Source organism: Lissotriton helveticus, chromosome 10, assembly GCF_964261635.1.
Source record: "Lissotriton helveticus chromosome 10, aLisHel1.1, whole genome shotgun sequence".
NCBI lineage: Eukaryota > Metazoa > Chordata > Amphibia > Caudata > Salamandridae > Lissotriton > Lissotriton helveticus.
In genome coordinates this window covers 603857523-603877319 of record NC_136071.1, presented here as the reverse complement: position 1 = coordinate 603877319, position 19797 = coordinate 603857523, and the positions used below count along the sequence as shown (strand labels likewise).

The window sequence follows — 19797 nt, the reverse complement described above, 5'->3', positions numbered from 1 at the left end:
GTAGCTTTCGAGAAATCGGTATTAAAAAATGTTTCAGGTGGAACTGTAAGGGTAAAAAAAGTTAGGGAGTCTGTTAGTCCATGGATGGTCTCCAGACCCAAATGCAAAAAAACATCATAATTTCATTAGCAGGTGTACAGCACTAGCCCACTTGGACTTACGTTTGTCTGGTCTGACAAGGCCCTTGAGGACCCCGCTCCCGCAGTGTTGAAGAACCCCCACAACACTCCTTTTTGCTCGCTCTCTTCATCTCTCTCTTGACACTGCTCTTTCTCATATGCCCTCTGTTCCTTGCCAGTGTTACTCTTCTTTGTGCCCATTTCATCTGCATCTTCTATCTTTTGGGCCCTTGGTTTTGCCACCGTCTTCATCTTTTGTGACCACTGTTTTGCCACTATTTTCATTTTTTCCTGTTGTTCTGCCGCTGCCTTTCTGCCACTGCCTTTCTCGTTTGTGCCTTTTTTCCTACGGTTTCTCTCTTTTGTGACTGTTATTTTGCCACTATTTGCCTCTTTTTTGTACCCTTATCTTTCACTTTTGGTGCCCTTGTTTGTCTCTTTTGTGCCCTTTTTGCCAGTGTTTAGCTCTTTCTTGTGCCCTTTGTCTTTTAAGTTTACTCATTTCCCTTATTTCCGCCCTTCTCTAGAATTCCCCCTCCCTCTTTTACCGAAACATCCCCCACCACAAATTACTTACGTCTAAAGGCCCGTCCCGCCACTGCTAGCATATAGAACATAGCAGAGAAGGAGAGAGCTTCCAAACTGTTCAAGAGCCACCCGTAACATGCAGGCAACTTGTCAGCCAACGCCCTGGTACCATAAAACCAAAGCCAAACAGCAAGAACACCACCTCAATGCAGTTGGTACACAGAAGAACTAAGGATGACCAAGCAGCACTGCAAGCAGCTAGAACGCAGGTGGATATCGAGCCAAAAAAACTCAGAGAAAGAGATCATCAAATCCAGATTGAGGTGCTACCACCAGCAAATCAGAAATGCTAAGCAAAAGGCCCTTTCAGACCGCATTGATTCCAGTGCCAACAGCAGCAAAGAATTCATGTCAATAATCAATTTCACCACACCTTGCAGCCACCGTCGGCAGCATCACCCCATCTCAATAACTATGCAACTACCTCTCAAATTTCTTCAGCAATAAAATCATAACCATATATAACAATTTCAAATCTCAGCCTGACCCCACCAACCATGCAGCTAGTCCACCAGTCTTGGACAAAGAACACACCATGACCACATATACCATTTCCACAGACAAAACGGCTAAAATCATTAGGTCCATTCACTCCAGGGCACCATCGGACCCTTGCCTCCACCATGCCATCAATAAAGGACTTAACCCATCAGAAAAGCTATAGTGAGCATTCTCAGTACCTCTATTGACAAAGGCATATTCCTGGACTGGAATCATGCAACTGTCATCCCGCTACTGAAGAAACCTTCAGCAGACCAGTCCAAGCTCACCAACTACCGACAAATTTCACTCCTTCCCTAGAGAAAGCTATCAGCGAACCCCTCCCCAACCATTGGCTCCTTGATGTCACACAGTCCAGATTCAGGCCCAAGCATAGCATGGAGATAGGTCTCATCACAGCAACAAATATCTGGATGATCCTAGATAAATTATGGCCCTCTCAGAGGCATCTGACACAGCCTTCCACCCAATACTTATAGACACCTACACAGGGTCAGCATTCTAGGCCCTACCCTCCAATGGATATGCACATTCTTAACCAAATGAATCCGAATTAACTAGCCACCTTACTCGTCTCATCAGAAACCTGGCCACTCAGATGTGAAGTACTGCAAGGTTCCTCATTTAGCCAGACTCTTCAATATCTACAAGAGCCCACTGGTCGACATCATGCGCGTCCACAACATCAACATCCTCCCCTATGCAGATGACATGCAACTTATGCCTTCCCTCTCGGACAAATCCTGGACACAAGAAAAATATTCACTGCAAACATGACCTAACTGGCCACCTGGATGAAATTTGACTGTGACAAGCTCAACACCAACAGGACAAAAGTGTTAATTTTTCACTATAGAACTCCATCTGGTGCCCTACGGACCTCAGTTCCCCCCTCAAAACACACACTAGAAACCTTGGGATCATCATAGATAACAAGTTGGACATGTCCTTCCAGGTCAACATAGTCACCCCCTCTGCTATCATACCCTGAAGATGCTGAGAAAAATCTACAAGTGGCTTCCAAACAACACAATAAAGATTGTCACCCAAGCCCTCATCAACAGCCGGCTGGACTATGGGAAGGCTCTCTACACGGAGATAACAAGCCACTGAAGAGATTGCAGACCATCCAGAACATAGCAGGCAGGCTTGTCCTCAACCTCTCATGCTGGTCCCACATAAAACCACACCTGAGAGAGCTCCACTGGCTCCAGATACACAAACACATATAGTTCAAACTCCTCACCCACACAAAGCACTACACAACATAGGCCAGCATACCTAACAGGAGCTTACACTTCCATCCCCCGCAAACATCTCCACTCTGTCGGAGTCTCACTAGCACATATCTCACTCATTCACAAAAGCAGAACAGGAGGTCGAGCCTTCTCCTAAATTGCTTCTAAAGCGTGAAATGACCTCCCACTAAATATCAGAGCCTCCTCCTCTCTTATTGAGTTGAGCAAGAGCCTAAAAACCTGGCTCTCAATTAGTTCTCCTCTTTGTGTACAATGTCAGCCTCACATTTCTGGTCTGCTTCAGGATACTCTGTAGGGTGATAGTGCTCTATACCAATACTCATAACATAACCTAACATTAGATGAGGGGCCTTTTCCCATTGTTAATTCTGTGTCCATGACCCCAAACCAAGGTTCAGGGACCTGAAATCTTCAACTGGGTAAACACAACTGAGAAAAATATGTTGTAGTACAGGATGAGCAGATTTGTCCCTGTGTCGTGGATTCATAAAAGCTCAGGCAAGGGGACACCTTCTGCTCCAAAGGTTAACATTTTAAAAATAGCTAATTTTGCTACGGGATCTGCACACCAAAAACAGGGTTTGTGGACCGTCAGCCCTGTTGTGAGTTTCATGAACCCTGCGACAAGGGCTCTTGGACCCTAGTCTGATCCTTTCTCGAAGTTGCAGAGCTAGAATCAAGTCTGTGGACCAAGAGGGGACCCAATCAAGTCTTTAAGGCAAAGCGAACCACAAATAAACAATAAAAAAAATAAACAACACAGGAGCCAGGCCCAGCTGAAGGCTGTGAGCAGTGGGAGTTGATAGCCCCTGGATGAGTTATGTGTAGGACCTAGCCACAAGCCACCTTCTTCGGCTAAATCCTGCAGTGCACAGCCAAAGGCCATACACAGCGGGGTTGCCACCAGTGGTCGGTATGGCACTGAAATGGCCTATAGCCGTAGGCATCGGTAATTGTGCACTGGGTCTGGCCATAGACCACGCCGCCTAGCCAACCCAAAGCGCGTAAGGCTAAAGCCCGCAATGGAATAGTGTATACTTTCATAGAAGTTGGATGTGGTAGATCATCACATATCCCAAGAAATTCACTGGAAAAACACTCCAATTAACTTACATTTAGTTAGGGTTAGTTAGAATACTCTTATGTATCTTTTTAGAACGTCTATGAAATGCACTTAAACCCCCAGTATAAGTGAAATCTTTATAAAACAAAACTGAAAAAACACTGAAATTCACTACTTAGATTGAGCTTAGTAATTGATAACTACAGCCTTTCAAATGTTAACTTATCCACCAAATACAATGCCTATGACTTCACAATATTAACACTTAAAAGCACAAGTTCATTAAATAACACCACATCCTTCACCAAATAAATAATATGTTCATAGTGGTCTTATTGATAGTGTTATTTATCACTGCATCTGTCACATCAAGCATAAGGCCATGAGCATTGCATTTGGTGTGCAGAGTTATGGCTTGCATGGCTATCATTAACAATTAGGGAACTTACCATTATCAGACTGCTCCTGCTCTAAGACAGGTCCATTGGTTGCAGTAGTTGAACTCGCTTCTTCAGCATGTTTCAAGCGCCTTGGGTCTGCTCTCTTAAACTTTTGCATCCTTTCCAAAGCAAGATCCACTGCTCGGGGACAAATAACCGCTGCTGAGGCTGTTTTCAAAGCAACTTGGCGAACAATATGCTCAGTTGGAGCCATTTTCTCCTGTGTGTGCTCAGGGACAATTTCCACTGAAGAAGAACTGATAACCATTTGAGGACGAACATCATCCACTTTATCTGTTTCTAGGTCCACTTTGCACTCTACACCTTTCCACTCATCTGGATGGATGGGTGCTGTCTGAAGTAAGTTATTTCCATCATCTGCATCAAGAAAATATTTATTGAAAATTACACATTCAGTAGAATATCTACAGCAAACCTTCTTCCAAATGGTAAGGGAATCACAAAATGGAACCACAAAATGGAACAAGCACTGATATTTAAATAATTCTGGCTTATAAATTAAAGGGTCTCTTCACTCCTTGCCTACTTTAGACACTCAATACGTAATAAACGTTGGACTCTGTATCTGATCCTTGCACTCATGCATCCATTAATTCGACCACTAAATAATTTCTGCATTCAGTCGCTTACTGATCCACAATAAAACACACGCACAAGTTCAGCAATCAAATAATAAAACAAATACAAATAAGAAACCATGCCGTTGCCTACACCAGCCGGACATATGCTCACAATAAAATTTAATTGTTTATAGCAGCAGACAGACATCTTTCAATGGTGTTGCACATAGTGTATGTTGTTTTAAAACTCCAATATGGGCCCCACATTTAAAAACAAACTATTAGCCATCTTTGATTGCTAAAACAATGATACACTAAGAATTTTACCTTTCCACGATGGACGGTCAATGAACATTACACGGGTCAGCCATCTTCGAAATGTAGTGTGCATTGAGTATCATTGTTGCATCTATTCAAGACGGCAACTGTTTCTAAATGTGGTGGTCATCCTGGAACAGTGACATATTGATTTACTATAGACAATACCGTTCCAAAATAGCCACCCAGTTTAGAAACAGTAGCCGTACAGGTTGCGGCAAACTGCTGATAAGATGAGTGACAAAAGGCCTGGAAGCGCTATATGGGGAGCAGCAGGACGCTCCTAAATAAATAATGGATAAAATTTAAAAAACTGGAAAACAAAAAGGGCTGGCCCATCAACACTCCCACCTAAGTGCGCTCATTTTCGCATGGCTATGCACATCTATTCAGACAAAATGCAGCTACTCAGAACTAGATCTGTGATTACATGCTTAGAGGGTATAGCAAAGATTATCACAATGCAATTTTCTGCTCCCAGGGTAGCTCAAAGGGTGTAACAAACAATAAAACCTCTGAATAATAAGGGAATCTGTGAGATTCCATGAACAGATTACCTCTTTATGGCTTTAATACAGAGCATTAACAATCCACCCATAAAGGCCTACTGTATTATGCAGAGGCTTTAAAACAAGGCAGCCATCATTCACAATAGTCATATAATTATGAACATATACAAAAATGCAGTTGCTAATACTATATATTTATTTATATCCCCTCTTAACAGAGCTAATAAAAACAATCAAAAAGAAATTAATTTGACAGAGGGTTCTACCCCCATGATTTGTCAGAGGAGTTTACCAACATCAAAGCACTTGCCTACTACAGTGCCCTGTTTGAACCCATGTAACACCATACCTGTTGATTAGCTTTCACAGTGAAATAACAATCCACCCTTAAATGCCTACGGTATGAAGCAGAGGCTATCCCAAAATCAATCACTGTGTATACAGTCAAAAAAGAACAAAATTACAGACAAACAAACAATAGACACTCACTACTAAGAATGCCTAACATGGATTTTTATTGGGCAATCTTCAACCCACTCCCATGGTCTGTTCGAAGTTGTTACCATCACCAAAATCATTGCCTAACATGGCAACCTGTGAAATTCCATGTAACAATATGACTGTCTACATGATTTAACACCGTGTAAAACCAATCTCCCATTAAAGGCATATAGGCTTTAACAAATGCTTTTCACAATAAATTTATCAGGTGCCTCTTTCATAACGTTTCACAATAAATAGAACAAGCCTATTGCTCAGACATAACATTTCACAATGAACCAGTCATGCTATAGTTAGTATCACTGGTTTGTAACCATTAACTCAGTCCTACTGTATTAAGCACACCTTTTCCACAAGACAACCAACAGGCATACAGTCATAATAAACAGATTAGGCCTACAAGTCTTAATCATTTGTTTGTCACCCTAACCAACTCATTCCTGCTGTACTGAGCATACGCATTGCCACAAGGTAAAACGTGAAATACAAGCGCTCTTTTTCAGCGGAAGAACACACTTCTCCAAGATCAAATGCTCTACTCAAGGTAATCAACATGTGAGCAGAGTCAAACCCCCTCTCTCAGTAGGGCTGTTTCCCGTTGATCACATACGATTCTGCAACAACTGAAGACTCTTACAGAGAATCGTAGCCAGTGCTGCTTGAGAAGAGAGAATGAAGAAAAATGTAGAAAGAACATGAGCGAAAATGCTTATCTAGCTTGGACTACACTAGTGCATTATCATCTCATTCCTCATCCAAGTCCTTAAGTATGAAAGTATGAAAGTAAATTGCGATTCTCATATTACCATGACTAGAGGATCTGGATTTCATTAAAGACACAGAGGCTGACGTTATGCATTATTCCTTTAATGCAGTCCAAGCAGCCGCTTTCATCACAATATTAAAAGATTCCAGAATAGAATAATAGCAACACATAAAAGGCATGAGCCATCAACAATCTGCCTCTTTTAAATGCTGCTCCAAGCAGATAAGTTCATTTTCCTTTATTACCATTGTTCATTTTTATCTCTATTTTGAAGTTCCCTTGTGTGTGGCTTAACCCCACCCCCCTTCCTACAGCCTCTATACCGATCTCCAATTTACGGAGTTCTCCCTACACCCCCTTCCCTAGTCCCATCCTTGTGTGACTGACCAGATTAATCTGCCTTTCTTTCAACTTAGGTACTATTTCTAATGTTTGAATATATTTAAAGATTTTTAGATGTTTAATCAAACCTTAACATTTAGCTTTTTGTGTAAACGATTATTCTTCAATTTCATCCTTTTTCTACTTCCTCATGCCATAATGAGCTTACCTAAAGTCTTCGTTTAACTCCCGTTTTTCACCTCTTTCCACAAATGCAGCCCGCGCATTCCAACACGGCTCTGCATCGCTACCTTTTATTATTTCAGTTTCATGCCCATGCGCCAAACCTGTTAAAGTCTTTAAAATCTGACACAATAAATGAGCCCTAAAGCATACAAAGATGACAGCTGCCTCTCCTTTCAACTGGAAGATCTGTTTATATGCGTCTGAGATAGGACCTTCACTGCAAATTTAAGCCAAATTCCCTTTCTTTCTTGGATTTGTCTTGCATACTTTGTTGAGGATGCTGCATGGTGCATTTCTGCTTTTGTAGAGCTCCTTTAACTGTGTATGTTTATCAATTTGTAAAAGTCCCCAGTCTTTACTTCATATTCTTTATTTGGTCTGTGTCAAGGGCTGCAAGGTTCCTGCTCTGCAGGGTGCAGGTGTATTTTGTCACTTATCATTGTAATTCAGATACGCCATTGCTTTCTTTAGCTCTACGTTTGCCCTAAACTACAGCAAACAAGGCTGGATGTTTGTGATTTTGCTCCAGGCAAAATAAGAGCCATTAGGTACTGTACAGGGTCAGACCTCTGCCTTTTCTACTTCTACTTTGTTGTAATTTCCCTTGTTCTGGAGTATGGAGCTCTTGTTCTGCAGGTCCCCTTTTGCAGAGTTATGAAGGAAGTGGCTTCAGTTGCTTACATCACCTATTCAAATATTGCTATTGAAGAAGTTTAGAAGAATGTATGTTACAAAATTTACATTTGATGTTTTATTTCTGCAATAATTTATTAAATGTGATTTCACAGGTATTAATTCAAGGAACATTGACTTTATTAACATATGAGTATTATTATATGCATCCCAAAGCGGAAAAGGTCAGTGAACTTCTCCACATGTATAAATAGGCAGAATAAACTCTGAAATCCAATCCCTTGCTTTGACAAACTGGTTTGTGTATTTTAATTCATTTAATTTCGTGTTCAAACTTTTGGATTACTTTGGGCCTGCATTTCTACTGGTGCTATTGTTTGGCATTTGAAAAAGGACAGAGTCCAGTTTGGCCATTTTAAGGCGGCTTAAAAAGGCCATGCCATCAACTAGGGGTTCATGTTATGTGTATCTGCATACAAGCTACAGTTGTATGCTTACCTACATCCCCCATCTTTTTATTAGTGGGGGATCCCGTCTCACCCTGGAAAAGGTTTTATTCCTTCACTTGTCAGGAGTACATTTATGACTTTTTCCTCAGTGGGAATGAATTGAGAGGAGTTGGTGAATATTATAAGCATGCAAGTTTCTGGATGAGCACTAATTTACAGGGTTTCCCAGCCCAGAAACTACAACTTACCATCTTCTTCCATCCCAGTGAATAGATTTGTTCATAAAAAATGTTTATGCTAGTGTATCTTTTAGCAAAACCAACATATGCACATGTAAGCCAAATGTGCATGCATAAGTAGCTTTGCAAATCAAGCCCATAACAATTTGACACTACAAGACAGGGTTGATCTAACTGTAATTTGCAAACCAGTAATTGATCCAGCGCTTGGTATACGCTCAGACTAATACGAACATGGGAATTGAAGCAAAGTGAAATGAAGTGAATTGCCCACGATTTACAAAATGTGGTGAAGTAGAGAAGGTTAGGCTGTGAGGAGTCTCAATCCTTAGTTGATAACACAGGCACTGGACTGCAAATGTAATCTGAGTGGATTTCCACTAACATTTTATGAAATAAAGTGAATGTTTAAAAGGAAGAGCAATATATAGATTTGAGAAACTAAAGCAAAGGCGAGCATCAGTACAATTTGAACAGTGATGTATCTTGAACTAGACTATAATCAAAGCTCTGACAATGAAAAAAGAAGGGGAAATTCAAAGTCCTACTGTGATCAAAAGGCTGGCATGAACAGAGCCCATTCATAAACAGAGCCTGTGACTGTTCAATGATTTGATATAAATAGAACCCTTCTATTTTCAGAGTCCAGTATAATCGGAAATGGGAATTCAAACCGGGACATAAAATATGAAGGTGTTATCAGAGAGCTGATATGAGAACGTTACTATAATTGTGTTGTACCCTGTACATAGAGTCACAGGTAGCCTTGTAAGTAGTTTGAGTCTTCTTATTAGTTCCAAAATCAGTTAACATCTTTCTTATCTCCAGCCAGCTCTGGTCAAGGACCAGCCCCACCAGGAGCAGCCTGCCTAGATGCTCATCCCATCTCTAACTGTCACCACTCATCCACTCAGGCACCCTGGCATTCCACGCATCACAGTCACACCAACATTCCGTATCCAACTCACACTCTGGCTGAGCAGCTAGGAGGACCTAGGCTGGTTTACATATAAATACAATATATAGGATATAACATTATCCCTTTCCTTTAAATAAAAACAAAAATGAAAAACCTCAAGAGAAGAACTATGCACAATAAAGGAGTAGTGTACTACACTAAGGGATGCAACCTATAGCAAACATCACGAGTGTGTGAACAATATAAAAATAAACAAGAAAGGATGGATAAAATACAACATATTTAAGTATCAATATCCCCCGTCCTACTCCTAGAAAAATTGTTAAAACATTTCAAAGTGTAAACACATTGTAACGATTTGTAGCGAAAACCCATTGTATTAAAACTTTGCAGTGTAACAAATTGAAACATCACGTAGAGTGACGCAAAGGGTATAACATCCCGCAACACTACTCTCAACTAACATTTGTAGAGTGCCGCAAAGGGTAAAACACCCAGCGACACCAATCCCAACTGCAAGTTAACAAACAAATATATGGGGCAGAGACCCATGGAAACTGTGTATGGGGCTAGCACCCATAACACACACCCTATGTGGGTGTGCACCTTTGTACATGTAAGTGGGGTTGACACCCACAACCCAACCCTATGAAAGAGTCTACGCCAAAACATGTACCTTTTTACATGTACATGGGAAAGAAATTCCATAACCCAACCTAGTGTAAGGTTAAAAACAAAAACTGTGTGTATTGTAACACACCCATATGCCTACCTCCATATAGAGGTCACTAACTGGGACTCAAACCCAACATCCCTGACGAAAAGGATAAAACGGTGAAGGGACTATTGCCATTGCCCCAAACACATCCCTCATGTAAGGGATAAAACTGTGAGGACCACCCCCAAAGACATGGACGACCCATACATTAAACAACGTAAACTGTGGCATCGCAAAATACAAATTGTTGCATGGATCATACACATACGAATACATTAACTGTAGAATACTAAAGAACTGTGCCCCACGGCAGTGAGCAATTTCTCACCCAAGTTGTATTGGACTGCAGAAACTGCGCACGCCACCTGAAACACGTTAAAGATACCAATGGAAAATGTAGAGACACTGCAATTTCATTAATAAACACATTAGAACAATCACCCACTTAGCAAAGTTAATGAAAACTCAGATATTGACGCATAAGCAGCAAGAATAAGAGCAATAACAAACCACATAAACCCATGAATAGAAAGTTGAAATCACAAAGCACAGACATTTTCATATTGAAATAGGTGAAAGCATGTCATTAAGTGTTCACAAAAAAAAATAGCTCTTCCGCAAAATGATCCAAAGCTTGAAGAACGACATGTTACCCTTGACATGCCTAGTCATAGTCATGCTCAAGACTAAACGCTCATGAAGCGGCTCCATTATGCAAAACCAAAAGTGAAATCACCTCCAACATACTTGAAACGGAGTGCCTCACTGAAGAATCCCACGATGTGGGGAAACTTCTCAAAACTGAGTAACGAGCATTACAACCCGTTCATGGAACAACCAGCAAAGCAGAGAATAAGATTCGGTGACGTGCATGAACATTGCCAAAATACATTTTCCAAGGAACTCTTCTCGCTTCCTGTACACTGTGCTAGATGGCCAAAAAACTCTGCTGAATGCATGCAGACGCCAACCACAAAATGGACGCACGCTATTATGACCGCACCGGGTGGCTCCTGTTGCTGCTGTGCTGCTAAACGTCCATCAGCAGCTGACATAACCTCATAGAAGACAAGACGTAACATCGGTGCCATGGAGACTTACGCGCGATACCACTGGGAAGCTAAGCCAGCGCATGCGGCTTATGGCTCGTGCCTCATTTTTTTCAATCTTGCGCTGCGGTTAAACAGACAATTACGCAGCTCCTAAAATTCCCCTGGACTCATGGCCATATTGAATAAAATAAAATAAATGAAAATTGTTGCTCGTACCCGGCAAACGGGACCGTGCGACATCCAAACATTTCATTAACGTGGGCTTATATAGCATGAGCTCTAATAAATTAAGATAAAGCAGCAGATAACTTCCTAAATGTCATATCATACCCAGAGACAAACGAAGCAAACAGAACATTTCTCACCACCAAAATCCTTCAGCGCTTCGTAAAAACAATAATCTGGCACCTCTCTTCTTGCGCCCACATCAACATGCCAGATGCCGGACCCTCGCTTCCTTAGGCACCCTGCTACACAGAGGAGCGATGTACCCAGTAGATGTACTCACTTTGTATCAAATGTCAACGTTGATCATGTTGTGACTTCATGAAGGCAAGGAGACTGCACAAAATAATCATCAAAAGAGGTTCCTTTACCTAGAAGTCACTATGATCCTTGTTGATCAATGTGGTTGGAACACCATAAATGGCTGTAGATTAATTGGCCCTCCAACTCACGAAACCTATTTTTAGAAAGCGCTGTGGCTGGAACACCTACATGTGGCCATAGTTTAACTACACCTCCAACTCACTGAAACATTTTTGAAGATCCTGAGGAGTATTTCCAAGCTGCAGTGTCCATTGGCAATGACACTAGTGGGTGGGGCCGCCCGTTGACAAGGACACCGATGGGGTTGGCTTGCCTTTAACTCCATTCTGCTTCAAATAGTTGCTTTAGTTTCTTGAAATTCCGATGGTTACTGTAGTTTCTTGTAGTTACTTTGATTCTTGTCTTTTCTCTTGGTTGCTTTACCACAGATACAGGAAAGACGCATGAGTAAATCCGCTCGTCGCCAAAATAATGTTGTACCCTGTACATAGAGACACAGGTAGCCTTGTAATATTTTCAAGTCTTCTTTATTGGTTCCAAGTTCAGTTAATATTTTTCTTAGTCCAGCCAGCTCTGGTCAAGTACTAGCCCCGCCAGGAGCAGCCTGCCTTGCTGCTCATCCCATCTCAAACTGTCACCACTCATCCACTCAGGCATCAGGCATTCCACGCATCACAGTCACACCAACATTCCATATCTAACTCACAGTCCGGCTGAGCAGCTAGGAGGACCTAGGCTGGTTTACATATAAATACAATATGTAGGATATAACAAATTGGTCACTTCACTGCATAGCACTAAAAGGGATAAGACGATTTTTATACAGAACAAACAGGTTTCTGAAGCATCCAGTCCCCTTGACAAGTAAATATTTTCTAAAATGTCAGACCCATAAGAGGTCTACGTAGGGGCACTGCTGTTAACCATACGGGATGGGGGCTGTAAAACACAGAGACCAGAGCAACAGATAATCTGGTTGCCTCTTCCAGGATGCAAGTATCACCTAATGTGTTTGAGGCACTGTTTTCATTGGCAGATATAGACTCTTTTGCCTATAGATTAACTGCTGACTAAAACTGCCACCTATGTGCAATACCATATAGGCTGCAAATAGGGACAGACTGAACCCATGCCTGTGCTACATTTTCAGGTCGTTTTGTGGTGAGACAAGGGCATGCACAATTTGCAGTGGGTTTCCTTGTTGGGGAAAACTTTATTCCCCAGTGGTTGCTGAAGTAGCCATGATGTCTTCTCAGAATTACATCAGGGTTCACGGCGAGGCAGTTATTAATATTGATACTTGTCAAGACATGTGAGGTTATTCCTGTGATAATATCACGTGAATTTAGGCATGGTGATGATGCTACCTAGGATGTCATAGTAATAGTATTAATTGTTAGTGATTTTGAAAATCGACAAATCCAACCTCTTTCTGGACCGGGTGAGGGCTTAACCTTCCACCTTCTGGCCCCCGCAATGAAACAACTGAAGGACTCGAGGCTATAGAATTACCTTGCAGTTTTAATACCCTGTGATTCACTGCTACTAATGTTGCATGCGCTCGAGGTGACTACTTGTGACGATTAGCAGTCACTATTTTCAAAATGCATAGTGCTAAAAAGCTCAGAAGAGAGGCTATCAGATGTGCATTTGTCTGAAGTATTGAAGATAGTGTTTCCTCTGAAAGATACACGTTTGCGACCTTTGTGACCAGATCTGCTACGTAATACTGAATTCTTTAGACCAATGTGAATTGCTGACTTGCAGTTATTTATTTGTAGACCCAGGTTATAAAGCACTGCTATTTGCGTTTCTAGTTATCTTCATTAATCTTTTGCAGCGAACTATCACATATCAGTCAATTATCCGTGTATTTGTATTGCGTTGTAATTGCATTTATACAGCGCTTACTACTCCTGACGAGGCGTCAAAGCACTTTTTCGGCGAGTAGCACGCTACTCCGGAACCCAAGAAGGATTAGTGTTTAATTAGTATAGTGAAATATGAAAGTAATTTGAGTGGTGGATATTAATCAGTTATTTGGATTGAGAAGGATAGCGGAGGGATCGAAGAGGGGAAAAGGTTTGCATTTATATGGCGCTTGTTACCCCTGATGGGGTGTTGAAGCACTTTCTTGGTGAGTAGCACGCTACTCCATAACCCAAAAGGATTAGTGGTGAATTAATATAGTGAAATATGAAAGTAATTTGAGTGGTGGATATTAATCAGTTATTTGGATTGAGAAGGATAGAGGAGGGAAGAAGGTTTCCATTTATATAGCACTTGTTACCCCTGTTGGTGTGTTGAAGTGCTTTTTTGGCGAGTAGCACACTACTCCGGAACCCATTAAAGAATTAGTGTTGAATTAGTATAGTAAAATATGAAAGTAATTTGAGTGGTGGATGATATGTTAGTTGGTTATTTGGATTGTGAAGGGTAGCAGAGGGATAGAAGAGGGACAGATATATATATATATATACATACTCCGGAACCCATAAAGGATTAGGGGCGAATTAGTACAGTGAAATATGAAAGTAATTTGAGTGGTGGATATTAGCCAGTTATTTGGATTGAGAAGGATAGCGGAGGGATAGAAGAGGGAAAAAAGGGTTGCATTTTTATAGTGCTTGCTACCCCATATGAGGTGTCAAAGCGCTTCTGGGAACCTTTTCCCCAAGATATTGATGGAGTATCACGTCTGAGGTAATTTGTTTGGACTTTTTTTCCAGTGCCATTCATGCCTAGGCATTCATTCTCATCTTTTGTTTCTTGATACATTTGTTCTTTGTACTTAAATCTAATATTGGTCAGTATTCTAGTTGTGTCCTGTTGTCACAACCAAAACACAGGCATAAATATGTTTGCTCAAAAATCTTCCGAACATCTGTTTTGATAATATGTACATCTAACAGCCCATCCAAATGGAATGCTCTTAATGCCTCCAATGCTGTACTGGACGAAGGTCTGAGAGTTTGTAGCCTTTTAGTTTAACTGGCACTCAGTTACCTTCTGTAATTCTGAGTCATGCTACTACATGGATGGTAATAATTCCTTCCACAGTGAGGCTTGACAATGATGAGAGATACAAAGTCTTTGTCTGTAGATATAGGGAGCTTTTCTTTAAGGTTTTTGCCTTTGTGTCGATTTTCTCAATATCCCTATTCATGCGTGACCAGAACTGGTTTTGTCCTGTGAGGGTAGATATTGTATTTCTTGCTGCAACTATGTATGTATGTATACTTGTAAAGAGCACTGTTACCTCGTTACGTGGTGTCCTGGCGCTGTATACCGCTGGGGAACCCGTCCTGGCTTTCCCTGTGAGAGGGCACCCCAAGGTGAAGCCAGGCATCCCCGGCGTTGCTGGGGCCGTTGTGGAGATTAAGCAAGCTATTGCCCAGAGTTGCAGAGTGGGACCCATGGTTAGCGTAGGCACCTAAGCGAGAATTATCAAGTCCGCGGACATTGACCCAAGACCCTGCCGCGTCGGGAATTGAACCCTGGTCCCGGGCCGACCTCTGCTTCAGGGTCTGCCGCTTCTAACCGGTGAGCCACAATTCTCCACAGCCAGCCAGGAAGAATGGTCTAGGAATACTCTATTACCATAGGCAACTGACAAAGATTCACTCACATAACTAATGGTGTGAGGTAAACGTACCATCCTTTAAGAGCAGGTCTCCAATTACTTTGAATTGTTTCAAAGTTGTGCAGTTAGAGTTCCTAACTGGTCCTGAAAGACCAAAGGACATGGTCCCAGAATGGAAGATCATATATTTGATCCCATCTCCTCTGAGGTTTAACTGGTGACGAATGACAAATGAGTCACTGGTTTCTTCTAGAAGAAATGAGATAAGTGATACCACAATATTTTGCTAGAGGCTTTGACTGAAGCACACAAAAACCTACAAGGGTCTGTGCTGTTGGTTTGTTTATTTTCTGTGCCACCAATCACCTCAAATGAGGATATCATTCACTATCAAGATGGGATGGACTCAGGTTCTTCATAGAAGTATGAAACTAAATCTGAGATTCAAGACTCAGTTGTTGCACAGGAGTGGACCTACTCCGTAAACCAACCTACAGGCTAAGATTATCTCAAATGGGACTCCACCTCGATGAAAGTGATCACGCCCCTCCCTACTTCATCTCATGGCCTGGAAGCCCCCAACCCTCCACTCTCCCATTCTACTCCACCCTGCCTCGCACGTTACATTCTCACCCCCACTATAATTCCTCACTGGCAGTTGGATGTAGGTGAGAGTATGTGTGATCAGCCAAAATGGAAAAAAAAAAAGATTTGAACCATAAACATAGCAGCACAATCTCACTATTTCTTTTTTTAAATGTTTGATATTCAGTAAATTTTATTGACGGGAATTTAATTCTGTGTAATTCTATAAGGACAAATCAGTAGGGACTAAAATTATAAGTGTCTGTGTTGCAAGCACATCAGTATTGTGATGCAATAATCAACGTCCTAGGTCATTTCATGTACTAAGTTGTATTAACATTTTGATTCCAGTGTTATATCAGATAGAAATCAGCAGTGGTGAGTTTGCTACCTTAAAGGTGGAACACCCAAGTATTTTATGTTTGGTACTTTAATGGAGAAATCAGTTTTTCAAATGAGCATGCTAGGTTTCCTATCGGAAAAATTGAAGTTTAAATTGTCTTTTTTTTTTTTTAAAGACAAACGCTTAGAATAAAACAAAACGCAAAGATTGATAGTTACAATAGACAGGATGGTAACCTATATTAGAAACAAGGCAATACAATTTTCGTTTCATGAAAAGTATTCATTGAGTTTCCTGAATTACCCAACTGAAACAATCTTTCAACAAATAATTGCCAGTTCGGTCTTCTGTAAATGGTTTAACAAAACCAACATTTCAGAGAGAAAAATTAAAACAAAATCCAGTTTCTTTTTTCGGAAATATTGTTTTAGTGGGGGAGAAAAGCTGCAGAAAATCCTACATGAACTTGTAGAATAATTCACAACTGCCAAAATAATGTATACAGCATGCATTCTATTTTCCACTCGTCTTCCTGCCAATTCACTATTAAGTGACACAAACCAGGATGGGATAAGACAGTGATTCTGATCAATAACGCAGGACAGATCCCACTGCTCTACACCGCCCAGCCAAACACTACCCATGCTGCAGTATGCTACTGTGATGTATTCCTATAGGTTCTGTATCGATCCCCCTATTCCTGACCCTATTCTGGTTAACAAGTTAACTAGCAGCCATCCCGTGATGCAGAAAACCCCCATGATGCAGGAACCGTTATCTGATTAAGCCACACTACGGCACAGGAACGTGTTATCTGATTAGGTCATAACGCTTGCCATCTAATTAGACAAGCGATATTCCTCCAGCCCCTGATAAGGCATACGGAGTTCTCAAAACAAATCAAACCTATGACAACCTGGGAAAAACCCTACGGCCATTGTTTTGATTTCACCGAGAACTTCAGCAAAAGAATGTGCTAACGACCAAGTCGTATGACATCCTTATTGACGTATCCATGTCCATCCTTACGTCAATCTCGGCACCTTAAAGGTATAAATATTACCGATATTGCCCTATGCAAACACACGCGGTGGTGACGAGATCGGAGCAGCCAGACTTGCCGAAGCCCAGAGCAGAGCAGACCCCGCTGGCGCAGCCCCGCCTTCCTGACGCGCTGAGAACGAGACGCTGCTTTCTCCTGCCGAGAAATCCAGCTCCGGCGCTTCCGGGTAGCCCTCGCAGGCAGCCTGGAATATCGAGACCAGAGACGAGAGATACCATCCCTCATTCATCCTAGATTCCAGGTACAGAACTGAATAACCCCTTGCAGAGAATTCTTTAGTCAGTCACTTGGCAAAACAAACTTAACTTAAACTGCTACTTTCTACTCCCGCCCACGTATTAGGCTTAGGTCAGGTACATTTGGGGAAGGCGTAGTTAGAAACACCAGTTGAGTACGATTAGTCAAATGTATATGTGTATGTATCTATTTTATCCATTTTAAACCATCATATGGCTTAGAAACCATATCAATGTTTTTACAGTATTATTTTATACTTCTGCTTTTAATGTATGCACTTTACTTAACCATAAGTATTGCAATAATATCGATCCATTTCTCTTGTATGAGAAAAGAGACTGATCAATAAATAACATCTTTTATTGAACACGCCCGTCTCTTCCTTTTCTCTACAATCTGGTGAGACTAAGAATGCACGTACTGACTGAGTAAAATAAGTCGTCTTTTGTTTTCACACGACTCTAGAGATACACTCTTGATTAGGGGAGAGCAAAGTTGTCATGTTCTATGGTTGTCAGAAACTAAATCCCTTCTTGTCTATCCAGGGAGGTTCAACTCCTCCTTGCCTATTCGAGAAAGTTTCTAGTGAACTCTGAGCTAGCTGGCAAACCCAAAACTTTAAGTCTAATATCGACAGTAGTAGACCTAGTTAACGTCTGGTCTAGGCCTATACTATTGAAGGTATTATTCCAATGCGCAGAGCCTATTGGGATAATAGGAACTACACTACACTACGAGTCAGATACAAGCGATTCGGTGCCTCATCATCAGGTGAATGAATCGTATTACAATACAAAAGCAAGCATAGCCACTATACTGTACGTGATTTTGCTACAATTTGTTAAATAAAAACCTCAATCTAAAAAAAAATTACGGTTCTCAATAGTGTTACCCGTTAAACGTTCTAAGTAAAGTACCAAAATAGTTATAGAATCAACTAATGTTTGTACCCAGAGCTGCATTTACTCGCTTTTCCTGAAAAAAACACTAACCAACTTTTTATGATTTCTAATAAAAACATTTGTCTCATGTTAAGAGAGACTACTTTAGTTGGTGCCTGTGCAATTTAAAACAATACTTTTCTGTTTTCTTCAAAAAGCACCACACTACATGCAACCATGGTAAAAACTGGTCATTTAAGTCCTCACTGTTAAAAGTTATTAAACCGGACAGCAATATAAAGCATTTTTTGCACATCACAATTTTCTACAGATATTTCACCAGGTCTCCCGAAACTTGACAATTCAATCGCCAGTCAACCACATTTAATATTGGGAATGTTTTGTGAAGATCGTTTCAGGATTTCGATAGCCAAGAAAAATGTAAAATAATTATTTGTCAGCAGAGGGCCCGATTTTACCTAAAGTCTGTCCTTACTGGTAATCTAATGCAAAGCAAAACTAAATATAATTGCACTGGCACTGCAGGTACAATGAATGGCAAAGTTGTCAAGCCATCATGCAATGACACAGAGATTGCATGACATGTTAATAAAGATGTAGCAGTCACCTGGAACTATGCCACAGGCTTTTAGTTCATTCACAGCTGCAACTTTTTCCCTTAATCTTTAAACCACTTGGATGCTAATGACAAGGGTAACTCGTCATGGAGTGCCCATTCATTTCAATGGAAATTACAGTAAAGTTCTGCAGGAAGCTTATACGAGCTCCAATGTCAGAAGTTTAGCCATAAGAGCAACACTCACATATTCGTTAAAGGCAACTGACTTTATAAACGCAGGCCGATAATTCTGTCATATAATAACTATAAACAACAGGGGAGAGAGGGAAATTTTAGCACCCACTCTTGTTCCCCCGGGGAATACTCAATAAACAACAAAAGAGTGAGGCCAAAAGGTTTGGTCAGTCACATCCTAAGTAAAAATGAAGTCTATATGTTTCAGCCTCCAAATGCTAATCGTGTGGCTTTCTTTAGGACCAGCTACCACGACGGTATGCAACTGTGCACCCACTCAACCTTAATGACCAAATTTCAGGACCACACAAAGAAAGAGGTAAAATGTATGGGGAAATATGCCACAGTACGCAAATCTGGTGAAGGCGAGTGCCCCGGGAGCACCTGCCCCATTTCTCCAGCCCAACTGCCACGCTGGATTTATCACTGAACTCCATACCTCTACAGGAGCAATCTTTACAGATAATGAAGGTATACTTTCAGAGTTGCAGCGGTATTACAAACTCCCTTACACCTCTCG

General features: G+C 41.2%; 1 protein-coding gene across 1 annotated transcript in view; it reads right to left on the bottom strand.

The window, feature by feature from the left end:
* Positions 1-19797, bottom strand: part of SLX4 (SLX4 structure-specific endonuclease subunit) — a 495651-nt gene that overhangs the window by 462019 nt on the left and 13835 nt on the right. Inside the window, exon 3 of the mRNA XM_078663139.1 lies at positions 3980-4348. Coding sequence (XP_078519265.1) covers positions 3980-4348 — 369 coding nt within the window. The remainder of the gene's footprint in view (positions 1-3979; positions 4349-19797) is intronic.